This window comes from Oryctolagus cuniculus, chromosome X, assembly GCF_964237555.1.
Source record: "Oryctolagus cuniculus chromosome X, mOryCun1.1, whole genome shotgun sequence".
Classification (NCBI taxonomy): Eukaryota; Metazoa; Chordata; class Mammalia; order Lagomorpha; family Leporidae; genus Oryctolagus; species Oryctolagus cuniculus.
The window spans coordinates 35,616,917-35,642,507 of NC_091453.1; the positions used below are offsets into that span (position 1 = coordinate 35,616,917).

Consider the following 25,591-nt stretch of genomic DNA (forward strand, 5'->3'; position numbering starts at 1 on the left):
TGAGATTGTAAACAATCCAGCCCTTTTCACTACTGTTGAGGAACAGTGGTTTTTTTTTTTTTTTTTCATATTATTTGTTGAACTCTTTACTTAGTGTAGGGTTAACCTTATGAGTATAAAGTAAACTGAAAATAGATCTTTGTAAAAATTAAGAGTGGGAATAGAAGAGGTAGGAGGAAGAAGGGTGGGAGCATGGGCTGGAAGGAAGGTAGGTTGGAAGTATCACTATGTTCCTAAATCTGTATCTATGAAAAACATGAAACCTGTGTACCTTACATAAAATTAAAAAAAAAAAACATACCTAGCAAATAGGTCCATTTTTCACAAGTTCAGAACAGTGATCAGAGGAAACATGGCTATGGGAATTGTTTCATATTTATTATGTCCCTATCCAGGTTATCTTCTTGAAATAGAAGCTGTTTTTGTCTTTGTGTGCCCCAGCTGATCCCAGTGCCTAGCATGGTGCCTTGGGAGTACTGCGATAGAGAACTTGTGTTATTAATTTCTATACTCCCAGAGTCAGGAACAGTGTCCAGAACACATTATAATTATTACACATGTTCACTCATTTCAGCCTCACAACAGCCCTCTTTAGAGAGCTCTCATTATCCTTTCATTAGGTGAGGAAGCTGAAGCACAGAGATTAAATCAATTGCTCCAAATTACTAAGCCTGTTTAGTGGTAGATCTGGAATTTCAACCCAGGCAGTCTGGCTCCAGGTGTGTACACTAACACCTAACACAACCACCTCGAAGGAGTTTATTAGGTATTTGTTGAATGAATATAATTAAAAGAAAAATGTAAATTATAATCATGTAAAGAAGGTATCTATTATACATGTGTACTTAATTCAACAACCAAAATTCCCAAAACTGGATAAAAAAAATCTATTCTTTGCAATGCATGCATTTTACCAACATGTCCAGCACATTGTAGTTTAAAAACTTACCCCACATTGCACATTAAAGTTCCTGCTGCTTGCACTGACCCATTTAGTTGTGTCAGGAACCCCTTCTGTCATGCCAATACTCATCTCCTAGATGGTCTGATTTATTCAGTTAATAGTTCTTGTTCCAACCACCTATAACCCGCCCTTTGACCCTCAACTAAGAAGCCTAGCAGGACAGTTGGTGCCCTCTTCTGGGGTTTCCAGGCAGTAGCATACATTGGGCCCATCATGGGCTTTTCTGGGAAACAATTGTTTCAACTTCCTTCCAATTCTGTTGATAAGGATGGAGTTAGCTTTGGGATTCCCTGCAAAAAGAAATTCAACCAGGTGAGTCTCCTGAAGCCCTGGTGAGTAGAAAGGTGAAATAAAAATTCTACTGAGCCTCAAAAGGGTTCTTACCAGATATTTCCTGCAGTTGTTTTGCCTACATTTTAAAATTGTAGGCTATCCATGATACAATTTACCATGTATTCAAGATAGGGTTTTAATGTGTGGGATACTTAAATACATTAACTCATTTAATTCTCATAACCCTAGATGGTAAAAACAAACCTTCAACTTACAGTTAAGAAAACTGAGGGGTGGGCATTGTGGCACGGAGTGTTTAGCTGCTGCTTGGGATGCCATGATCCCATATCGGAATCTAGTCCTCTCTCTGCTTTTGATACAGCTTCCTGTAAATATACTGTTAAAGTATTTGGGCCTCTGCCACCCACATGGGAGACCTGAATGTATCTTAGCTTTGACCTGACCCAGCCCTGGCTATTGCAGGCATTTGGAGAGTGATCCAGCAGATGGACGATCTCTCTCTCTCTCTCAAATAAATAAGAATAAACAAACATTTAAACAACAGAGAGAGGCCAGCGCCGCGGCTCACTAGGCTAATCCTCCACCTGTGGCGCCGGCACCCCAGTTTCTAGTCCCGGTTGGGGTGCGGGATTCTGTCCTGGTTGCTCCTCTTCCAGGCCAGCTCTCTGCTGTGGCCCGGGAAGGCAGTGGAGGATGGCCCAGGTGCCTGGGCCCTGCACCCCATGGGAGACCAGGAGAAGCACCTGGCTCTTGCTTTTGGATCAGCGCTGTGCGCCGGCTGCAGCGCTCCGGCCGCGGCGGCCATTGGAGGGTGAACCAACGGCAAAAGGAAGACCTTTCTCTCTGTCTCTCTCACTATCTACTCTGCCTGTCAAAAAAAAAAAATAAATAAATAAACAACAGAGAGAGATGCAAAGAGGTTAAGCAACAGACAGAACAGCAGAACCAGAAACTCAATCCAAATCATGCTCTTTCCAATGTAATACATTGTTTCTTTCTACTTCTTTTGATCCTGTATCAGAATCCCACTACTAAAAGAGATTGCAAGGAAATGTCCTTGACAGGTACAACCCCAATCCAATACCACGGAAATATCAAAGAAAACCATGCCCAAAGCTCTTATGTGAATATGGACGCCTTGCTAGTTGTCCTGATAGCTTGTTCTTTTATCTAGTTAGGTTGAATGAAAAAATAGGACGCTCAAATCGGTAAAAGGCAGAGGACAAAGGACAAAGAGAATGTCAAGGAGACAGAAAAGGGGTTCAGAGAGGAGCAAAAGTGGAGTTGACGTTGCTGACTGAAAGGCTTCTTGGCTGCCTCTTCACAGCTTGTGAGGCTGGGATTAGCATGTCAGCTCTCTGGGACATTTCATTTGGATATAACACAATTTTTTTTTTAACAGAAGACAGGCAGAGTTAGACAGTGAGAGGAAGAGACAGAGAGAAAGGTCTTTCTTTGCCGTTGGTTCACCCCTCAAATGGCTGGTGCGCTGCGTCGATCCAAAGCCAGGAGCCAGGTGCTTCCTCCTGGTCTCCCATGTGGGTACAGGGCCCAGGCACCTGGGCCATCCTCCACTGCACTCCCGGGACACAGCAGAGAGCTGGCCTGGAAGAGGAGCAACCAGGACAGAATCTGGTGCCCCGACCGGGACTAGAACCCGGTGTGCCGGCGCCACAGGTGGAGGATTAGCCTAGTGAGCTGCGGCGCCAGCCTGGATATAACACAATTTTAAGCAACCTATTAGTTACTTAAAATTTTTAGTACTTATTTTGTGCTAGACACTCTTCAAGTGCTTTATGTGAATACACTCATTTAATCACCATAAAAATCTTATCTTACATATTAGCTATGATTTCCATTTTACAGATAAGGAGATTGGGACACAGAGAAGTTGAATAACTGGCCCAAGGTCAAGCTGACAAATGGTAGGGTTGGAGTTTAAATTTAGGATTCTGGCTCCAGAGTTATATTCCCACCCTTCATGATCTATTTGCCTCTCCTCATGTTATAACGTAAGTATTGTTTCAGGAAATGTTTCCTGTAGCTATACAAGAGGGCTTCAGAAAGTTCATGGAAAAGTTGAACTAAAAATAAGCTTGTTATGATGCAAAATTTTTTTTGAAAACCATGCATAGTTTTTTCATAATATACATTTTCCATGAAACTTTTGGAAGCCTCTAGTGTGTGTGTACATGTTTGTTTTCAGTTGCAAGGTAAAATGCAATTATTTTTGTAAGTCACAAAATGTCTAAAAGCTCTATTGCACTAGCAACAGCATTGTTGAACCATCTGTCTCCAACCTTAATAGAGATAACACCAGTTGCTCTCTAAAATGATCATTACCAAGTCACACTCCCACCAGAAGTAGCAGTTACCTATGTTTGACATCTCCACCTGAACTTAATAGTGTCAGCTTTTTAACGTGCTTCCAATCCCATGAGTGTGGAATCGTATCTTAGGTGGTTTTCATTTTCATTTTGCTGATTTTTGTTACTTTTTTTTATGCTTTGGCCACTCAGGTTTCACCTACTGTGAATCATCTGCTCATATTCCTTCCTTGTGTATTATTGTAATCAATACAAAAGTGTTTAACCCTCCGACTCTCTGAAGGAGCCAGCAGTATATAATGATGAGGATACTAAGGCTGGGAAAAACTTTGCTTAAAGCAACCCAGCTAACTGGTTGTCAAGTCTAGATACAGAGTACCCAGGCCCTTTGTTTTACAAAAAAAAAAAAAAAAAAAAAAAAAAAAAAGCCAGGGCAAAAAAGAGGAAGAAAATAAATAATAATTCCAAACATGTAATAATGTTATGTTTCTAATCAGGCCTTGTGAATTTACCATAGATTATTTCCCTGTTTTTACAACAACCTGTAATGTAGAACACGCCATCTTCATTTTACAGGTGAGGAAAATGAGGCTCAGAGAAGTGAAGACATTTGCCCTGGAAAGGCTAAATTATAGCTAATAGAATCACAATGTCCACATCCACCTAGTTACAAAGTCTGTGTTTGTTCCACAATGTTGTCTGTCCATAGATATTCTTGGGATGAGATGAGGCCTGACCCATCACATCCTACAGCCAGATCTTGACCTTGTGCTCCACCTTCCCTCCAAAGCCCCAGTAAAACTGAGCAAGTCCTCAACTACACCTACCAACTTTCCGCAGAATCCCGGCTGGGGAAGACTTAACCAACCAGTCCAGACCTGCCGTCTCCCAGGAACCAGCCAGAGTAGAAGCTTTCATACAGCCATCAGGCTTCTCTAACGAAACCCACTCAGAATCTCAACACCTTCCACTGTGAACCAGAAATTTCTAAGCCCGAATTCTCAAACTTGGTTGCACATTTAAATCACCTGCAACCTTGAAAAGCTTCTTGATGCCCTGGTAACACCCCAGACCCATCACATCAGAAACCCTGGGGAATGACTCCCAAGCATTTATAATGGTTAAAGCTCCCCAGGTGATTCCAACATAGAGCCACAATTGAGAATCACTGTTAAGGTGGCTTCCAGCTCTGGAAGCCACATGCACATAATAAGTTCCACTTCTTAGTCTTCATAGGAACTTCTTGGGGCACTTGTTAAAAATCGGAATTTCTGTGACCCATCCCCCAGAGACTCTGTATTTGGGTCCAGACCCAACCATCATCCCAGGGAGTTTTCCTGCAAGGCACACAAGTGCGATGCGAGCAGGAGGCCTTTGGCCCATTAAGGACTGATTAACAGACTCCCTTTAAAGCTGTGGAGTAGAGCAGAGTAGGGCTGCTTTCTTTCATCCTAGCGGATAAGGTGAAGGAGTAGGTCCCAGAATGGATCTCTCCTTTTAAGTTATCTCAGCCTCCGAATATCTTGTTTCCAGCCCTGAAGAGCAGGAGGGGCATGCTCCTTGTCCCACCTGTTGTTTCTGTTTGTTTTGATGCAAAGAGGCTCAGTTAGGTGGCCTCCTTTTGGCCTGGAAGGTTCTCCCAGAGGAAGTAACATAGGGCCTACCTGCCTGCCTCTTTTTCTTGCTCCATCCTTGGTGGTTGTGAAGTTGGGATGTGGTTACCTGCATGAGTGACACCCCTTTGGACTTGGATTGGAGCCTGTTGCTGAATACCCGACCTTGCAAGATGGCCCTCCTCAGCATCCTGAGAGCCCTTCTTCTTTGGGGACTGGTGATTTTTATGGAGCACAGAGTTCAAGCAGCCAAGGTGGGGCAGTCTTCTATTGCCCTCCTGGCTGAGGCCCCTACCTTGCCTCTGATTCGGGAGCTGCTAGAAGAAGCCCCTGACAAGCAGCAGAGGAAGCCACAGCTCCAAGGGCATCCCCTGCGATACATGTTGGAGTTGTACCAGCGTTCGGCTGACCCTCACGGGCACCCAAGGGAGAACCGCACCATTGGAGCCACCATGGTGAGGCTGGTAAGGCCCTTGGCTAATGTGGCAAGGCCGCTACGAGGTGAGTTCATTGCGCCACACTGCCTGGAGGAGAGAGAAATGGAGAAGAGGGAGGCTCTTGGGCCTCGTTGCCTGGCGGGAGGCTTGTTTTCTCAGGCTTGGTTTTTCAGAGGATGGCAAGTTTGGCAGAAGCTGGCTCCAAGCCTGCTTCTCTTTAAGGCTCCAGCTTAAGAATACATTGCCTTGGGGCCTATAGAAGAGTGTTTTCCAGGTCCCAGGACAACTAAGCAATGTGTTGGCCCCTATCTTTCAAAGGCCTTATCCCTTGTTGTATCCTGTGACTGAGAAATGCCCAGTTATCTTCCTGTGGCAGGCTCTTTAAAAGGTAAAGGGGCCGGCGCCGCGGCTCACTAGGCTAATCCTCTGCCTTGTGGCGCTGGCACACCGGGTTCTAGTCCCGGTCGGGGCGCCGGATTCTGTCCCGGTTGCCCCTCTTCCAGGCCAGCCCTCTGCTGTGGCCAGGGAGTGCAGTGGAGGATGGCCCAAGTGCTTGGGCCTTGCACCCCGTGGGAGACCAGGATAAGTACCTGGCTCCTGCCTTCAGATCAGCGCGGTGTGCCAGCCGCAGCGTGCCGGCCGCGGCGGCCATTGCAGGGTGAACCAACGGCAAAGGAAGACCTTTCTCTGTCTCTCTCACTGTCCACTCTGCCTGTCCAAAAAAAAAAAAAGTATAGGGTACAGGAGGCAGGCTTTTAGAAGAGAAAGGGTACAGGATGGCAAGTTGGGGAAATGCCCAAGGCCTCAGAAAGGACAGAAACACACACAACCAGTTGCCTGCTTACCTCTGTGACCATCTGCCGTTGAATTGAATCCTTAATGACAGCTACTATCAATAGCTGTCATTAAGCAATTAGCTTAATTTTAAAGTCACATTAAGGCATGGTGAGGTTAAGTAACTTGCAAATGTCATGCGGACAGTGGGTGGCAGAGATGGGGTGTGAGCTCAAGTCTGTCTGATTGCAGAGTTGGTCCATAACTTCTCAAGTCTTCTAAGTCTGTACCCCCAATATCCTTGTACACCAAGGAGTTTTTCTATTTGGACTGTGTTGCTACTCTGGGATTTTGCTACTAAATATAGTTTGGAATTTTCTTTGTCTTCATCATGACTGATTGTGCTTTGGACATCTGCACTAGATACTGTTCCAGGAAAGCAGCAGGCTCCTGAAGGGCAGGGCTCTGGGGGGGAATGTAGATAGCCATCAATTTCAAGCAACTCTTGGGAATCTGGTGAGATCAGTCTGGGGATTTTACCAGTCTCAGAGATCACAGATTTATCCACCTCCCTTCACCACTGTAAGACAATGTGTTCCTAGCTAATCCTTCCTGTGTGCTGACTGTGAACTAGGCCTTGCGTAAAATGCCTTACACATGTACTCTTTGATCCTTGCCACTGCCATTTGAAGTTAGTAATATCAGTGTGCCATTTCACAGATGAGGAAATCAAGGCTCAGAGAAACTTACCAGACGTTCTGCAGCTAAGCAATTGGTAGAGCTGCTTGTCAGGCCCAGGCTTTCAAGGCCCCAGGCCTGTGCTCTAATCACCATGCAGTGCTGACTCAACAGATTTTAACTGAGCACCAGGCACTATGTTCGGGTTGGATAAGTAGAGGCAAGTAGTTCTTCCCTGACCTCTAGAAACTCCAGTATACTAGAATGGAGAGATAATCACCAAATGATGTTATAACAAGCGCTTTGAAAAGGATAAACAATAGATCTCCTGGCCAGTGGCGCGGCTCAATAGGCTAATCCTCCGCCTGCAGCGTCGGCACACCGGGTTCTAGTCCCGATTGGGGCGCCGGATTCTGTCCTGGTTGCCCCTCTTCCAGGCCAGCGCTCTGCTGTGGCCCGGGAGTGCAGTGGAGGATGGCCCAGGTGCTTGGGCCCTGCACCCACATGGGAGACCAGGAGAAGCACCTGGCTCCTGGCTTCGGATCAGCGCAGCATGCCAGCCGCAGCAGCCATTGCAGGGGTGAACCAATGGAAAAAGCAGGACCTTTCTCTCTGTGTCTCTCTCACTGTCCACTATGCCTGTCAAAAAAAAAAGATCTCCAAAAACTGCAAAGAAATGGCTCACTGCTTACAGAAGCAGAGAGACTGTTAGGAGGCCTTGTTGACATTGTTTGACCTGGATCTTGCAGAAGTAGTAAGGAGACTCTGCATGTCATCAGAGAAATGCATTTTAAGGAAAGAGGAAAATAGCTTGTCAATGGAGATTCATTCTACCAATACTTATTCAGCATCTACTGAGTGCCAGAGACATGGACAGGCAAAACCCCTGCTCTCCTATAGCATTTGTTCTCCTGGGAGAGACACGTAAGCAAACCTAGCAAAGTAACTGCCAGTTGTAGCACACACTGTCAAAGGAAAGAAATCGGCTATTATGGAGAGGCAATGTAATCTTCCCCCTCCGGAGGGTCCTCAGGGAGGGTCTCTTCGTAAAGATAACATCCATGCTGAAGCCTATAACATAAGAAGCCAGGAGTGAGAAGAGGCCTGATGGTATCTGAAGGAACACAGGTGCAAAGGATTAGAAGGTGAAAACCCTCTCTTCCTACTTGAAGAGCAGAAGGAAGATCAATGAGGCGCTGGAGCCTCATGAGCATCGTGGAAGCGGCAGGATATGAAGCGGAAGAGAGGCAGGGACTTGTAAGTCATAAGGGATCTGCATTGTGTTCTTAAGGGCAGTGGGGTGCTGCACAAATCAAGTTTGTGCGGATGACATGAGACTAGAAAGGAGGATGCCCAGAAAAAAGCAAATATGCTGGTCCAACTGTGGAACATACTAGCATTTAAGAGCTTTGAAAAGGATCCAGAAGCAGATGACAGGTTCAATCACACAGGATGTGTGAGTCACCCCTTTCCCTGAAAACTTCTGAGTAGACCCTTCCTGGCTCTGATTCTGAGCAACCCCACCCTGCTTCAGGAAACATGTGATGTCAAAGTCTGAAAAGAAAGGGCAGTTCCTCACCCAGACAGCCTGCTAGAGGTTTGGGTTTGGTTCCTTTTAGGTGGGGTGGGGCAAGTATATGGGCGGGCCTCTTGGAAAGATCATTGAAAGATGGAACTGTGGAATAACTTGAGAAAGCAAATAGAAGCCTGCCCTGGACCTTGTGTCAATGGCGTCTAGGACTCCAAACTCGAGGGTGTAGTAAACATGGGTCTGAAGAACTTCTATATTGAAAGTGCCAAGACTACTGAGAGATTCTTGTTTCGTGGATTCAATAAAGGAAGGATATTGGGCGAATAATATATAAATTGACATAGAAATCGGAGAAGGCTTTTTCCCTGTTGATAACCCAGTTTTTGTAGTCTCTGCTCCTGACCTCTGCCAGGAGAGGGAGCAGAAGTTCGGAGTGCTGCAGACCCAGCCTTCCAACCCTTTGACCACTGGGTGTCAGCACTACTGTTTGGATGAAGGTTCTTCATCACCAAGGGGCATACAGCTTCTTAGTAGACTGCCCAGGAAACAAAATGCTTATGATCAAGTCTTTGTTAAATGATATTTAGAGGAATGGTGGTAAAATAAGAGGTAAGTAGAGAACCATTTTCCAGCAGGGGAATAGAAATGGGAAAGATTGAGTTAAAGGGGATATGACCGAAGGAGGAAAAAATACTCTAGAAGCAATTCTTGAAGTTGGTGGAAGGTAGAAATGCAGAAATGGTAAAATGGTTGTCCCCCACCATTGTGTCTTGGTCCTGAATTTCAGTAATGGAAGGCCATAGCACCTGATATTAGATTCTTGCCCCAAAGCCACATCCATACACTGATGGGATGTGAGGACCTTTTCTTAACCCATATATTCTGATTCTCTTAATTGATCACCTTTAATAGTCGACTAATATGATTGATCCTCATGCATACAATCAATATACATGCACAAAATAATTCTACAATTGGGTTTTTTTCTCCTAAGACAGTACTATGTGATTTAAAAGTAAAAGTGATACAACTTAAGGAAATAGACTGGCTTTAAATCTCAACTCTACCACACACTCACACTGTCTCCCTTGACACAGCTTCTTTGAGCCTCAATTGTCTGCAGTACATGGATAGTATCTCATGAGACTGAGGGTTAGAGGTCATGCACACAAAACATCTAGTTTATTAGTAATTACTCAATAAGTGATAGCTAGTTGTCATGACCTTGGGTTAACTTTAGGACTGATCACAGATCTATTACTGAGCAACTTTAGATGAAAATTTGGGCTGGATGGTAAGCTGATCCCCTATTTTTCCCTCTTATGCAGGTCCCTGGCATATAAAGACCCTGGACTTTCCTCTGAGACCAAACCGGGTAGCGTACCAACTAGTAAAAGCCACGGTGGTTTACCGCCATCAACTCCACCTTGCTCACTTCCGTCTCTCCTGCCACGTGGAGCCCTGGGTCCAGAAAAGCCCAACCAACCACCTTCCTCCAGGAAGAGGCTCTGCAAAACCTTCTCTGATGTCTAAAGCTTGGATGGAGATGGATATCACACAACACATTCAGCAAAGGCTCTGGAACCACAAGGGGCGCAGAGTGCTACGACTGCGCTACATGTGTCAGCAGCAAAAAGGGAGTGAAGTTCTAGAGTTCCAGTGGCCCAGCACGTCATCCTTGGACATTGCCTTCCTGTTACTCTATTTCAATGACACTCACAGAAGCATTCAGAAGGCCAAAGCTCCCTCCAGAGGCCTGGAGGAGTTTATGGAAAGGGACTCTCCTCTTCTGCGGAGGACCCGGCAAGCAGGCAGTATCGCATCTGAGGTTCCTGGCTCTTCTCGGGTACATGATGGGACTGAAAACAACCAGTGTTCTCTCCACCCCTTCCAAGTGAGCTTCCGCCAGCTGGGCTGGGATCACTGGATCATTGCTCCTCATCTCTACACGCCAAACTACTGTAAGGGGGTCTGTCCTCGGGTGCTGCGCTATGGTCTCAATTCCCCTAATCATGCCATCATTCAGAACCTTGTCAATGAGCTGGTGGACCAGAGTGTTCCTCAACCCTCCTGTGTCCCTTATAAGTATGTTCCCATTAGCATCCTGCTCATTGAGGCAAATGGGAGTATTTTGTACAAGGAGTATGAGGATATGATTGCCCAGTCCTGCACATGTCGGTGACAGCCAAGGTACAGCTAAGGTTTCCCAAGAAATTGGAAAAGGGTTTAAAATAAAGACCAATATCAAACCAGCAAATTATCCTCTACCTAATCTATATAGCTCCTATTTCTTGCCTGAAGTGCTACTATTTGTCTCTTCTCCCACTTGTGAAGGACTCAATTTATAACAGCACTTCTAATACCAATCCACTAGCATGGATCAGTGTGGTTTGACAACTAGTTAGAGCCCTTATGATTGCATTAGGTGTTCTCTTGGAGGTGTGTTCTCTATTTTCTTGACCTTTTTTATTGTGACTGTCAAAAGTTTCCAGTCCATGGTGGTAGACCTTCAGAGGTTGTTCCATCAGAAGCTGGGAGTGGTAGACTGTTCATAATGTCCATCCTCTAAGGCTCTCGAAGATTTGCAGTGGTGAAAGTAGGTTGAGATTTTACATTCCTCTTCCTTGCCTCCTATCTCCTAGAAACTAGTTCCTAATCAGATAGACTGCCTCTCTCTGTGCTTGTATTGCCTTGTATATATTGTACCTAAAATGTTTCTCAAGTAGACTAGAAAACTTAGGTATCAGTCTCTAATAGAAATCTTTTTCTAAGCTACCAGGGCTTTTCCTCTCAGCCCCTGAATCTGGAAAAAGCACCTGGGATTCCTTCCATCATAGGATAAAGACAGCCTTTAATGAGACCCATAAGGAAGCTTGAGTATGGAGCTTCCTCAGATGGCAGTCATTTCAAAACTCGGGTGTATATGATGAGGGCTGTCACCTGATGAGGATTATGTATGGAGGGATATTTTAAACTGTATGAAACAACAGATTTCACAAGGCAATTTTAAATTTTATATAACTTAAATTCTTGTTAAATATCCCACAGAGAGCTCCCTGGTGGCTCAGGCTAGGAGTTGGCCTGACTTAGGGATGCATGGGAGCAGAGGATTGTGGGGGAAGGGTGAAATGTGCTGAGTCCTGGAAGTGAGTTCATTCTGTGCTTGCCTGTTTCTTGTGGCCAGTTTGGCTCTGGGCCTGGGCCTCTGAGGGAGGCAGGCTCGCTGTCTTTTGGGAGGCATGGGACCCTTGGGCCAAATGATGCTTGTAGCGTGACTCCTTTCTATCTCTATGCTGTATTTAAATAATGGGACTGGGATGTGTTGCAAATAAATGATTTTGTTGTAAAAAGAATCTTGAGTGTTTGGGGGATTGGGAGGGAGTGGGTGGAAGAAATTTATTTCCTTTGTTCCCTCTAGCTATGGTCTGGAGCTCAACTCTAATCCCCAAAGGTCAAGGCTGGAGGATCCTCAGAAGACCTACTCTTAAGGCAGTGCAGCAAGCGATTAACCCTCAACAAGGTGCCCTTGTGAGGAAGCCTAGTATTTTCCCCTGTCCAATTTTTTCCCTTGACTGGCCTTATAGCCATTCTCATTGGAATGGGATTGGCTTAGGGTAGAAGCATGTGTTTGCCAAATGTAAATCCCTAGCTTATCTACCCATCATAAGTCAACAGGTTTTACCACTCTTTTTTTTTTTTGACAGGCAGAGTGGACAGTGAGAGAGAGACAGAGAGAAAGGTCTTCCTTTGCCGTTGGTTCACCCTCCAATGGCCGCCGCTGCAGCCGGCGCACCGCGCTGATCCGATGGCAGGAGCCAGGAGCCAGGTGCTTTTCCTGGTCTCCCATGGGGTGCAGGGCCCAAGCACCTGGGCCATCCTCCACTGCACTCCCTGGCCATAGCAGAGAGCTGGCCTGGAAGAGGGGCTACCGGGACAGAATCCGGTGCCCCGACCGGGACTAGAACCCGGTGTGCCGGCGCCGCAAGGTGGAGGATTAGCCTATTGAGCCACGGCGCCGGCTAGGTTTTACCACTCTTAGCAATTCATTCTACATAGAGTGAGTACCTTGCAAGTCTATAAATGCACATACTCTTAACATCATTTGACCCATCTAGCTTTTATACTGGATCTTTTGGAATCAGCTCAGATATTTCTCTCCCTCACTGCCCCCATGACACCTTTAACACAGTCTGGTCTCACTGTCTTGAAAAAAAGGGCTTCTTTTTGAGGAATTTCAGGTGTGTATTACCTTCTATTAGCAGAGCCTTGCCCCTAGTTAAGTTTTCCTTGATGAACACACAACTGAAAGTTTTGGTGAGGGGCCGGTGCTGTGGTGTAGTGAGCTAAGCCTCTACCTGCAGCACCGACATCCCATATGGGTCCCTGTCCCAGCTTCTCTTCCAATCCAGCTCTCTGCTTATGGCTGAGAAAGCCGTGGAAGACAGCCTAAGTGCTTGGGCCCCTGCATCCGTGTGGGAGAACTGGAAGAAGCTCCTGGCTCCTGGCTTTGGATCAGCACAGCTCTGGCCATTTGGGGAGTGAACCAATGCATGGAAGACATTTTGCTCTGTCTCTTCCTTTCTGTCTGTGGCTTTACATCTCAAATCTTTAAAAGTTATGGTGAGGGATGTCTTTGTTCTCATGCAGAATACTTTGATGTTCACACATGTCATGAATTTTTCCATTGAACTAAATGGAACATAAGATATGCCTTCTAAAGTAAAATGACTAGCTGTTATGTCCTATTTCAAAATCATGACTCAAATAACAGAATGCGAATAAGGCAGTTTGTAGAATCCTTACATGAGCCACAAATTCACCCAGGAGATAAATGAGTTTTCAATCCAGCTCCTTCCCAAGCCCAAAGGGTACACACAAATGCCTAACAACCTGGAGGTGGAACTTGGTTACAGTATTGGATCTTGAGTTTAGCAACTTGGTTTAAATTTTCACAAAGCCATGACTTCCTAGCCTTGTGAGTCCTGAACACACCTGAAGCTTAATCTGTTTACCAAGAACTCTTTGTTAATTGGCCTCATTAATCATTAAGCCAGATGTTTTTTTTTTAAAGATTTGAGAGGCAGAGAGGTCTTCCATCAGCTGGTTCACTCCCCAGATAGCTGCAATTAACAGAGCTGAGCTGATCTGGAGCCAGGAGCTTCTTCCATGTCTCCCACATGAGTACAGGGGCACAAGGACTTGGGCCATCTTCTGCTTTCCCAGGCCATAACAGAGCTGGATCGATCGGAAGTGGAGCAGCCGGGACTCGAACTAGTGCCCATATGGGCTGCCGGAACTGTAGGTGGTGGCTTTACTCGCCAGGTGTTTTAAAGTTATTTGAGATGTGGATAGACATTTTCCATCCACTGGTTCACTGTTCATGTACTACAACAGTTGGGTCTAGGCAAGGCTAAAGCCAGTGCCAGGCCAAAGTGGGATCCAGGAAGTGAGTCTGGGTCTCCCACATTGGTGGTATGTACCCAAGAACTTGAGCCATCATCTGCTGCCTGTATTAGCAGAAAGCTGGAAAGGAGAGTGGAGCTGGGACTCAAGCCCAAGGACTCCAATATGGGACTCAGGTATCGCAAGTGGTATCTTAATTGCTGTGCCAAATGCCTGGCCTAGATTTTCTTTCTAAAGTATTTTTTCAGCTCAGTACTTTCCTCAAATTTGTAAGAGATCTGTACCACAAACCTTCCTCAGAGAGGAAGGAAATATACTTGCTACTGGAAGAGGCTGTATGGATGGCAAATGGGGAGAAATGATTACTTGGTCTGGAGAAAGGAAGTAGGAAATAAAGTCCACCTTGTGTCAACAATCCCAGTGGCTAAGTCCAGAACTTCAATGTATGTGTACAAAAGGAGCATGCTTTCAATTTACTTATGACCATACAGCTCTCTTGCATTTACCTTGGTAGTGTATTACACCCAATTCTGGGCAAATTTGGGAAACAGACAAAGTTTATCTTCAGTTACATCAAATATATGGGTGCCTAATCTTGTCTCAGTTTTCAGGGGCAGGCATTTGGCTCACTGGTTAAGATGCTACTTAGAATATCTGCACCCCATATCCAAGTGCCTAAGTTTGAGTCCTGGCTCCACTCTCCATTCTAGCTTCCTGCTAATGTGCCTAATGAAGCAGCAGGTGATGTTGACCCAAGTGCTTGGGCCCCTCCCACCCATATGGGAGACCTGGATTGAGTTTTGGGCTCCTTAGGGCAAGTACTGTGGCATAGTAGGTTAAGCTGCCGCCTGTGGTGTTGGCATCCCAAATGGGCACTGGTTTGAGTCCTGGCTGCTCTACTTCCAATCCAGCTCCCTGTTAATGCACCTGCAAAGGCAGAGGAAGATGGCCCAAATCCTTGGGCTCCTGCACCCACGTGGAAGACCTAGAAGAAGCTCCTGGCTCCTGGCTTCAAATCGGCTCAGCTCCAGTGGTGGTGGCCATTTGGGGAGTGAACCAGTAGATGGAGGATCACTCTCTCTTTCTCTTCCTCTCTCTTTCTGTAACTCTGCCTTTCAAACAAATAAAATTTAAAGAAAAAAAAATAAGTTTTGGGCCCCTGGCTTCAGCCTGGCCCAGCCCTAGCTGTTGTGGGCATTTGTCGCTCCCCCATTCGTGGAGGAACGACACCAGACCCTGCGCTTTTTTTTTGTCTGCTCGGCCCTTCCCGGGTTAGCTGCCGGCCCTTCCACCTCTGTGGAGGGGCGGCACCCCCCGCAGCTTTCCCCGCTTCCGCGGAGGAGTGGCATACCACCAGCCGGCTTTCTCGGAGGCTGCTCAGATGTTATCCGGATGTTCCTGGTGCATGTTGTTTCTCTCCTCCTTTATAGTCCTCTTCCAATCCCAACTCTGCTACCCACACGCCGAGCACGCTGCTCTCCTCCAATCAGGAGCAGGATCAGCTCCTGCAGCTTATCAGTCAAACTGGCGAGAGGCAGCTGCGTGGAAGTTGTTTGGTCTCTCTCTCAGCGTCATATTGTGGGAGAGCAGATGCATAGAACAAGTCTTAATTCCAGTAACTTAGTCTAGTCCCAGTTGCTCCCCACAGGCATTTAGGGAATGAACCAGTGAACTGGAACACTCTGGCTCTTGCTCTCTTTCAAGTAAATAAAATTAAATAATTAAAAAAAATTTTCATTTGTCTTTAGACAATTCTTGCAATAGCTTCATTAAAAATAACAGCTTCATTGAGCTCTAAATTATACCATAAAAACCACAACTTAGATATATAACTTGGTAGTTTTCAGTATATTTACAAAGTTGTACAAATATCACCATGATCTAATTTCACCACAAAAACAAACCCTGTGCCCAATAGCAGTCAATCTCCATTTATCAGATTGATAGGCATTCACATTGTTCCTACTTTTTGGCTGATGTAATACTTTCATGAATATTCATGTAGAGGTTTTCATGTGGATGTATGATTTCAATCCTTTCATGCATATACCTAGAAATAGAAATATTGAATCATGTGGTAACTTGATATTCCATATTTTTATTATTTTTTAAAGATTTATTTATTTGAAAGAGTTACACAGAGAGAAAGGTCTTCCCTCCGATGCTTCACTCCCCAATTGGCTGCAACGGCTGGAGCTGCGCCAATCCGAAGCCAGGAGCCAGGAGCTTTTTCTAGGTCTCTTACATGGGTGCAGGGACCTAAGGACTCGGCCATCTTCTGCTGCTTTCCCAGGCCACAACAGAGAGCTGAATCAGAAGTGGAGCAGCCGGGTCCTGAACCGGTGCCCATATGGGATGCCAGTGCTTCAGGCCAGGGCATTAAACCACTATACCACAGTGCTGGTCCCGATATTCCATATTTTTAAAAGAGATTTATTAATTTATTCAAAAGGCAGAGTGACAGAGGAAAAGACAAAGATAAATTTTCCGTTTGCTAGTTTACCCCTCAGATGGTCACAACAGCCCAATCTGGGCCAGGCTAAAGCCAAGAACTCCATCCGGGTCTCACACAATGAGTGGAAGGGCCATCTGCCTCTGCCTTCCTAGGTGCATTGGCAGGGAGCTGGGTAGGAAGTGGAGCAGCCTGGAACGGAATTGGCATGCTGATATGGAGTGTTGGCTTCACAAACAGTAGCTTAACTCCCTGTGCTTCAAGCTGGCCTCTATATTCAGCATTTTAAGGAACTGTCTTCCTATGTGGATCCAACATTATTTGAGGATTCCAGTTTCACCAACATTCTCAGGAACATTTATTGTTGTCTGTCCTTTTCATTCTACCATACTAGTAGTGGTGAAGTGGTATCTCATTGTGGTTTTGATTTGCATTTCCATACTGACAAGCAATGTTGAGCATCTTTTCATTTGCTTATTAGCAACTGGCATATCTTCTTCAGAAAATGTCTATTGAAGTCATTAGCCCAGTTTTTAATTGGATTGTCTCTTGTTGAGATGTAAGAGTTTATATTTTCTAGTTCCTAGTCCTTATCAGCTGTATGAATTGCAAATATTTTATCTAATTCTGAGGGTTGTTTCTTCTTTGATGGTATCCTTTAAGGCACAAAAGTTTTTAACTTGGAAGAAGTCTAATTTGTCTATTTTTATCTTTTACTGCTTTTGCCTCTGGTGTCATCTGAGAAAACATTGAATAGTCCAAGGTCATGAAGCTACTAGCTATTTTAGAGTTTTAGCTGTTACATTTAGGGATTTCATCCATTTTAATTAATTTTTGTATATGTGGTAAAGGTCCAACTTTGTTCTTTTGCATGTGAATATACAGTTGCACCAACATCCTTTGTTGAAAAGACTATTTTTCTGCCATTTAATTGTCTTGGCACCCTTGTTAAAAACTGAGTGTAAATGTAAGAGTGTATTTCTAGACTTTCAAGTTTGTCATCCATCCATATGACTATTCTTACGCCAAGACAAAACTGTCTTGCTATCTGTAGCTTTCTGGTAAGTTTAGGAAGTAGAAGGCTTGATTAGTCCAAAATTTTTCTTTATCAAGATTTTTTTTGGACATTCTGGGTCACTTACATTCCCATATATTTTTGGATCAACTTTTCAATTTCTGAAGAAATAACAGTTGGGTTTCTTTTATAAAAATTGCATTGAATCTATAGATAATTTTTGGTATTATTGCCATCTTTATTAAGTCTTCTGATCTGTAAACATGGAAGGTCTTCCAATTTAGTTAGGGCTTCTTTGAAATTTTCAATGATGTTTTGTCATATTCAATGAGTGTCTTATACTCTGTTAAATTTATTCCTAAGTCTAAAGATTATTTTATGGTATTTTAAATGGAATTATTTATTTATTTATTTATCTGAGATGCAGAATTACAGACATAGAAGCAGGGAGGGGGCAGTGTCTTCCACCTGCTGGTTCACTCCTCAAATGGCCGCAACAGCCAGAGCTGAGCCAATCTGAAGCCAGGACCCAGTAGCCTCTTCTGGGTCCACATGGGTACAGGGGCCCAAGCACTCGGGTCATCTTCTGCTTTCCCAGGCCACAGCAGAGAGATGGATCAGAAGTGGAACAACTTGGATATGAACCAGACGCCAGCCCTTCAGGCAGCGGCTTAGCCCACTATGCCACAGTGCTGGCCCCAATGGCATTGTTTTCTAAATTTCACAAATATGTTGTACAGAAAATACAGTGCAATTTTTGTATATTAATCTCAAACTCTTCAAATTTCCTGAACTCGTTTACTAGGAATAACAATTTCTATGGACTTCTTGAGATTTTCTCTATGCAAGTTCATATCATCTTGAATATAGATGGTTTTACTTCTTCCTTTGCAAACTGGATGCCTTTTATTTTTGCCTAATTGTCCTGTATAGAACCTCTAATACAATGTTGAACAGAAGTAGTCAAAGCAAGCATTATTTTCTTGTTCTTTATTTTGAGGAAAGGTGTCAGTCTTTCACCAATTAAGTATGATTTTAGCTGTGGTTTATAATAAACATCTGAATTCAATACTTTAAAGCTATAGTAATCAAGACATTATAGTATTGATATAAGAATAAACAGATCAATGAAATATAACAGAAAGCTCCAAAGTAGATGTACAGAAATACAGTTAGCTGATCTTTGATAAAGGAACAAAAATAATTAGGTGGATAAAGGATGAGATTTTCAATAGTGCTGGAAAAAACACAAATCTAAACAAAGACTTTACATCTTTCACAAACATTAATTGAAAATTGATCACAGATACAAACATCAAACCAAACTTCAAAACTTCTTAAAGATAACGTAAGAGAAAATCTAAGTAAACTTGGATATGGTGGTGAATTTTTAGATATAACACCAAAAGCATGATCTAATAAAAGAAAAAATAATAAGTTGAATTTTATTAAAATTAAAACCTCTCTACAAAAAGACACTGTTAAGAGAATGAAAAGACAAACCACAGACTGAAAGGGAATTTTTGCAAAAACATAAGTGAAAGGTTTGTCTCCAAAATAGGTAAATAACTCCAAAAAGTCAGAACAAAAAGGGCAAAATATCTGAATGGACATCTCACCAAAGATGACATATCTATGGCAATAAGTGTATGAAAAGATACTCAGCACATATGAAAGTACTTCAAAAATTTATGGAACTGGAAGTACATGATAAGCTTATTTTGGTGCAAAAAATGTTGTAATGTATAGTTCGTTTATAACATGAATTTCCATGAACTTTTTGAAGATCCCTTGTGTGTCATTAAAGCAACAATGAGACACACCTGCATATCAGAGCGTCTAAAATCCAAAACACTGAGAACACAAAATGATGCAAGGTTATGGTGAAATAGGAACTCTTGTTCATTGCTGATAGTACTACAAAATGGTACATCTACTTGGCAGCAAGTCTAATAGTTTCTTGCAATGCTACCATACAATCCAACAGCCACACTCCTTGATGTTTATTTAAAGGAGTTGAAAATGGATGATTACATAAAAACCTGCATATGAATGTTCATAGTGTAACTACTCATAATTACTAAAACAGAAGAAACCAAGATGTTCTTTGAAAGGCAAATGGATAAACAAATTCTGGTACATGTATACAATGTAATATTATTCAGAATTAAAAAGACAAGAGCTATCACACCACACCAAAAAATTGGAGATTATTAATGCATACTGCTAAATGAAAGAAGGCAGTCTAAAAAGGCTGCAAACTGTGATTCCATTCATGATAGTGAAGAAAAGACAAAAGTATAGATACAGTAAAAAGATCAATGGCTGCTATGGGGTTTAGTGGAGAGCAAGAAATATAACATGGGATGTTTAGGACAGTGAAATTCTTTTGTATCATACTGTAATAGTACAAATGTTATACATTTCTCAAAACTAATAGAACTGTACAGCTGAAAGAATGAGCCCTGATATAAACCATGGACTTAATTATGATGTATCAATATTGGTTCATCAGTTTTAACAACTATACCAAACTAATGTTAATATGCCAATAATAGGGGGGAAAAGAAGGAAGGGTGGAATGGGGGAAAGAAGGGCAGTATATAGAAACCCTCTGTACATTAAATTTTATATTTATTTATTTAAAGATTTATTTTATTTATTTGAAAGGCAGAACGACAGAGAGAGAGGCAAAGGAAAAAAGAGAAAAAAGGTCTTCCATGGGTTGGTTCACTCCCCAAATGGCCGTGAAAGCTGGGACAGGACCAGGCAAAAGCTGGGAGTCTGGAATGGCATCCAGGTCTCCCACTTGGGTGGCAGGGGCCCAACTACTTGGGTCATCTTCTACCACTTTCCAGGCACATAACCACGGAGCTGTATTGCAAATGGAGCAGCTGGGAATCGAACCCTGGTTCACATATGAAGTGTTGGAGTGCAAACCGAGGCTTAATTCCCTGCAATACAATGCCAGCCACCTGTCTGCCTGTTTAATTAGCTGATTGATTGATTGATTAATGTATGTATATTTTAAAGTTAAGCCTTAGCATGATAGGAACAGCAGTGGATATTGCAGACATTTGGGGACTGAACTAGCAGACAGGAAGATCTCTGTTACTTTCTCTCTCTCTATCTGAATTTAAAATACATTTTTTGCTTAAAATAAAAGTCAAGCTGTTGGATGGGCACTTGGTGCAGCAAGTATCATATTTCTTGGGATGTCCACATCCCACATTGCAGTGCCTGGGTTTGAATCCAGGCCCTGTTGCCAATTCCAGCTTCCTTCCAATACTCACTGGTATGAGCCAGTCCCATCACTAACTGATTCAGAAAATGGGGTAGGGAAACAGAAGATGGGAGATATCTATCTTTCTGTCTCCCTCTGTCTCTCTGCCTTTTATTTATTGTTATTAGTGATGTATTTAATTTAACTAAGGGCAGAGTGACAGAGATAGAGGCAGAGAAAGAAGGAGAAAAAGATCTTTTATCAGCTGGTTCACTCCCTAAATAGCCACAATGGCAAGTGCTGAACCAGGCCAAAGCCAGGAGCCTCGAACTCCATCCTGGTCTCCCATGTGGGTGCAGGGGACCAAGCACTTGGGCCATCTTCTGCTGACTTCTCAGGGGCATTAGCAGGGAGCTGGATTGGAAGTGGAGTAGCTGGGACTTGAACTGGTACCCATATGGGATGCTGGCATCAAAGGGAGCAGTTTAACCTGCTACATCACAACTCTGGCCCCATAATTTTTGTTTATGTTTTAAACATTAACAAAATTTATTTATCATTTATACATGGAATTTTGAAATATATATACATTGTGGAATGCCTAAATTGAGCTAATTTTATATGTGCATACTATTACCTAATTTTTGAGGTAAGAACATTTAAAATCTACTCAGCATTTTTCAAGAATACAATATATTATTAACTAGAGCCAGAATGTTATACATTAGATCTCTTAAAATTATTCTCCTAACTGAAATTTTGTATACTTTGATCAACATCTCCCCAACATATCTACCCCACCATAGCCTCTGATAACCACCATTCTACTCTCTACTTCTATGAATTCAACGTGTTTAGATTCTGCATATAAATCAAGTCACACACTCATTGTGTTTCTTGCCTAGATTGTTTCACTTAGCATAATGTCCTCCAGATTCATCCATACTATTGCAAATGACAGAATTTCACTTCTTTTTTAAAGGCTGGATAATATTCCACTGTGTACATATAGCACATGTTCTTTATCCATTCATCCATTTATGGATACTTAGCTTAATTCCATCTTGGCTATTAGGAATAATACTATAATGAACATAGGAGTGCAGCTATTTCTTCAACAGGTTGACTTCATTTCCTTTGGATATAGGTTCCTATACCTGAGAGTGGAGCTGCTGTATCAAATTAAAGTTCCATTTTTAACTTTTGAAGGAACTATCATTCTGTTTCCATAAAGGTAGTACTAATTTACGTCACCACCAATAGGGTGCAAGTGTTCCCTTTCTTCTACATCGTCACAAATATTTTGTTATGTTTTGTCTTTTTAATTTTTTATTTGATTTCAAATTGACAATTTATAATTGTGTATCTTTATGGAGTACAGAGGGATAAGATTTATGAATTCAGCGTAGAATGATTAAATTTAGAAAATTAACATACTCATCACCTCAAATGATTACCTTTTTGTGGTGAGAACATTTGCAACTTATTTTCTTAGTAATTTTAAAAAATATAATACACTATTATTAAATACATTGACCACACTTGATGTATCTGAAAAGATGTATTCTTCCTGAGATTTTTTTTTAAAGATTTATTTTATTTATTTGAAAGACAGAGTTACAGAAAGATGTAGAGACAGAGAGAGAGAGAGAGGTCTTTCATCTGTTCGTTCATTCCCTGGATGGCTGCAACAGCTGGAGCTGAGCCGATCTGAAGCCAGGAGCCAGGAGCTTCTTCCGGGTCTCCCATGTGGGTGCAGGGGCCCAAGGACTTGGGCCATCTTCTACTGCTTTTCCACGCCATAGCAGAGAGCTGGATCAGAAGAGGAGCAGCTGGGACTCAAACCGGTGCCCATATGGGATGCGGGTGCTTCAGGCCAGGGCTTTAGCCTGCTGTGCCGCAGTGCCGGCCCCCTGTCTGAGATTTTGTACTGTTTAACCATCACCTCCCACCCCTAGTCTCTGCTCTAGTCTCTGGAACCACCATTCTACTCTTCGCTTCTATTTTGTTTTTGATTGCACGTATAAGTGAAATCATGTGGTATTTGTCTTTCTGTGCTATGTTGTTGCAAATGACAGAATTTCCATCTTTTTAAAAAATGGATGAAATTCCATTGTGTGTATACACCAAATGCTCTTTTTAAAATTTTATTAATATAAAGAGAACAGATTTTATGTATTTCATAGCTACAGTTCTAAGAAAATAATCATAATGCTCTCCCTCAATCCCCCTTCTTCCTTCCTTTTTTAATTTTTTTTTTTTTTTTGGACAGGCAGAGTGGACAGTGAGAGAGAGAGACAGAGAAAGGTCTTCCTTTTGCCGTTGGTTCACCCTCCAATGGCCGCCGTGGCCAGCGCACTGCGGATGGCGCACCGCGCTGATCCAATGGCAGGAGCCAGGTACTTATCCTGGTCTCCCATGGGGTGTAGGGCCCAAGCACTTGGGCCATCTTCCACTGCACTCCCTGGCCACAGCAGAGAGCTGGCCTGGAAGAGGGGCAACCGGGACAGAATCCGGCGCCCCGACCGGGACTAGAACCCGGTGTGCCAGCACCGCAAGGCGGAGGATTAGCCTAGTGAGCCACGGCGCCGGCCTAAATTTTTTAAAATATGTAATTTCCATCTATTCTATACTCACAGGTTTAATGCACCACTAACCATAGTATTCAACAAGTAAAAAGTATAATGACCACAATTTCACAGGCAGTATAAACAAGAGCCAAAAGCAACAAACAAATTGTAAGATGCCTATTTCGTTCCTATACATTCTTTGTATATTAGCCATTTTAATCACTATTAATTATATTATATTACATTATATTAACCACATATCAGAGAAAACATGATATTTGGCTTTGGGGGACTGGTTTATTTCACTAAGCATAATGATTATCCATTGATTTGTTGATAGACACTTAGATGGATTATATAAATTGGCTGTTATGAGTAGTGCTACGCAATGAATATGGGAGTACAGATACCTCTTCAAAATACTGATTTCAAATCTTTTGGGTAAATACCCAGAAGCATGATCGCTGGATCAGATGGTGATTCTATTTTTATCTTTTTGAGGGAGCTTATATGGTTTTTCATAATGGCTATACTGATTTACATTTCACCAACACTGCACAAAGGTTGCTTTTTCTCCACATCCTCAACACTTGCTATCTTTGATATTTTCTTTCATACTAGCCATTATGACATGTGTGGGATGATAGTTCACTGTGGTTTCAATTTGCATTTCTGTGCCGATTAGTACTACTGCCTGTTATTCTCTGTCATTTTGTATGTCATCTTTTGAGAAATGTCTATTAAGGTCTTTTGCCCCATTTTTAATAAGGTTATTTGTTTTCTTGCTATTGAGTTGTTTAAGTTCCGTGTATATTCTGGATATTAATCCTTTGTCAGATGAATAATTTGAAAATATCTTCTCCCTTTCGTTAGGTTGTCTCTTCACACTGTTGTTTCTTTGGCTTTGCAGAAGCTCTTTATTTTGGTGAAATCCCATGTCTAGTTTTGCATTTATTGCCTGTGCTTTTGGCTTCATATCCAAAAAAAATCATTGCCATGGGACCGGTGCTGTGGCGTAGCAGGTAAAGCCGCCACCGGCAGTGCCAGCATCCCATGTGGGCACTAGTTCGAGTCCTGGCTGCTCCACTTCCAATCCAGCTCTCTGCTGTGGCCTGGGAGAGCAGTGGGCCCTTGCAGCTGCATGGGAGACTTGAAGGAGGCTGCTGACTTTGGATTGGCGCACTTCTGGCCATTGTGGTCAATTGGGGAGTGAACCAGCAGTTAGAAGACCTCTCTCTCTGCCTCTCCCTCTCTTTGTGTAACTCTGACTTTCAAATAAATAAATAAATCTTTTAAAAAATCATTGCCCAGACAATATTTGTCCCAGTATTGTCTCCTATAGTTTTCACAGTTTCAGGTCTTACATTTATGCCTTTAGTACATTTTGAATTGTTTTCTGTAAATGGTTTAAGTGAAAGACCAAATTTATTTCCTCTCAATGTGGATATCCATATGGGAATAAGGGCTCATCCTTTAGTACCTAACTTCAAGGTTCACAGCACCCAGATGACCTTCTGCTTGGTCTTTTTAGGAATGGATACTATGTAGTCAGTAATTTAGGGGCTGAGACCATGGGGGAGAGTAGACATAGGACTACGAAGGGAAATAAACCACTTGTGCTGACACTTCATTTGCTGTCCCTTGTTTCTTTGTCGTTGGGCTTAATTGTCTCAGCTACAACAGATTTTATTGCACCTCACTGCGAAGATAAGCACTTTGTATGAGGCTAGGTATGGCAGAGAATGCTATAGGGATAGGACCAGAGACTAAACCACTCTTCCATACTAGTCTGTGTCCATTCTACCCTGAGACTATCCTATTTATTTCTTAGGCTCAGCAGGGACCTGTCAAGACAGGATTAAAATAAATGGGGCGTTATTTTACTCAGAGATGGCTCTGGCTTTGAGAATGGTTCAATTTAAGAAGGTAGAGGGGCGGCACTGTGGCGTAGCAGGTAAAGCCGCTGCCTGCAGTGCCGGTATCCCATATGTGCGCCGGTTCGAGTCCCAGCTGCTGCACTTCCGATCCAGCTCTCTGCTGTGGCCTGGGAAAGCAGCAGAGGATGGCCCAAGTCCTTGGGCCCCTGTACCCGCATGGGAGACCTGGAAGAAGCTCCTGGCTCCTGGCTTTGGATCAACGCAGCTCCGGCTGTTGCGGCCATCTGGGGAGTGAACCAAAGGGTGGAAGACCTCGCTCTCTCTCTCTCTCTCTGCCTCTCTTTCTATCTCTATGTAACTCTGACTTTCAAGTAAGTAAATAAATCTTATTAAAAAATAAAAAGAAGGTAAAAAGAGTTGTTCTTCCTCCAGC

At 43.1% G+C, this 25,591-nt stretch overlaps 1 protein-coding gene across 1 annotated transcript; it reads left to right on the forward strand.

Moving 5' to 3' along the window:
- Positions 1-5,371: 5,371 nt before the first annotated feature.
- Positions 5,372-10,800, forward strand: BMP15 (bone morphogenetic protein 15). Its single transcript, NM_001199117.1, has 2 exons — positions 5,372-5,699; positions 9,947-10,800. Exons 1-2 carry the CDS (start codon positions 5,372-5,374, stop codon positions 10,798-10,800), a joined length of 1,182 nt encoding a protein of 393 aa, NP_001186046.1.
- Positions 10,801-25,591: the final 14,791 nt, after the last annotated feature.

Excerpts from the sequence above, each read along its gene's own strand:
- BMP15 (NM_001199117.1), top strand. The coding sequence starts at position 5,372 with ATGGCCCTCCTCAGCATCCTGAGAGCCCTTCTTCTTTGGGGACTGGTG. Across the intron at positions 5,700-9,946 it reads TGTGGCAAGGCCGCTACGAG|GTCCCTGGCATATAAAGACC; the intron begins GTGAGTTCATTG and ends CCTCTTATGCAG.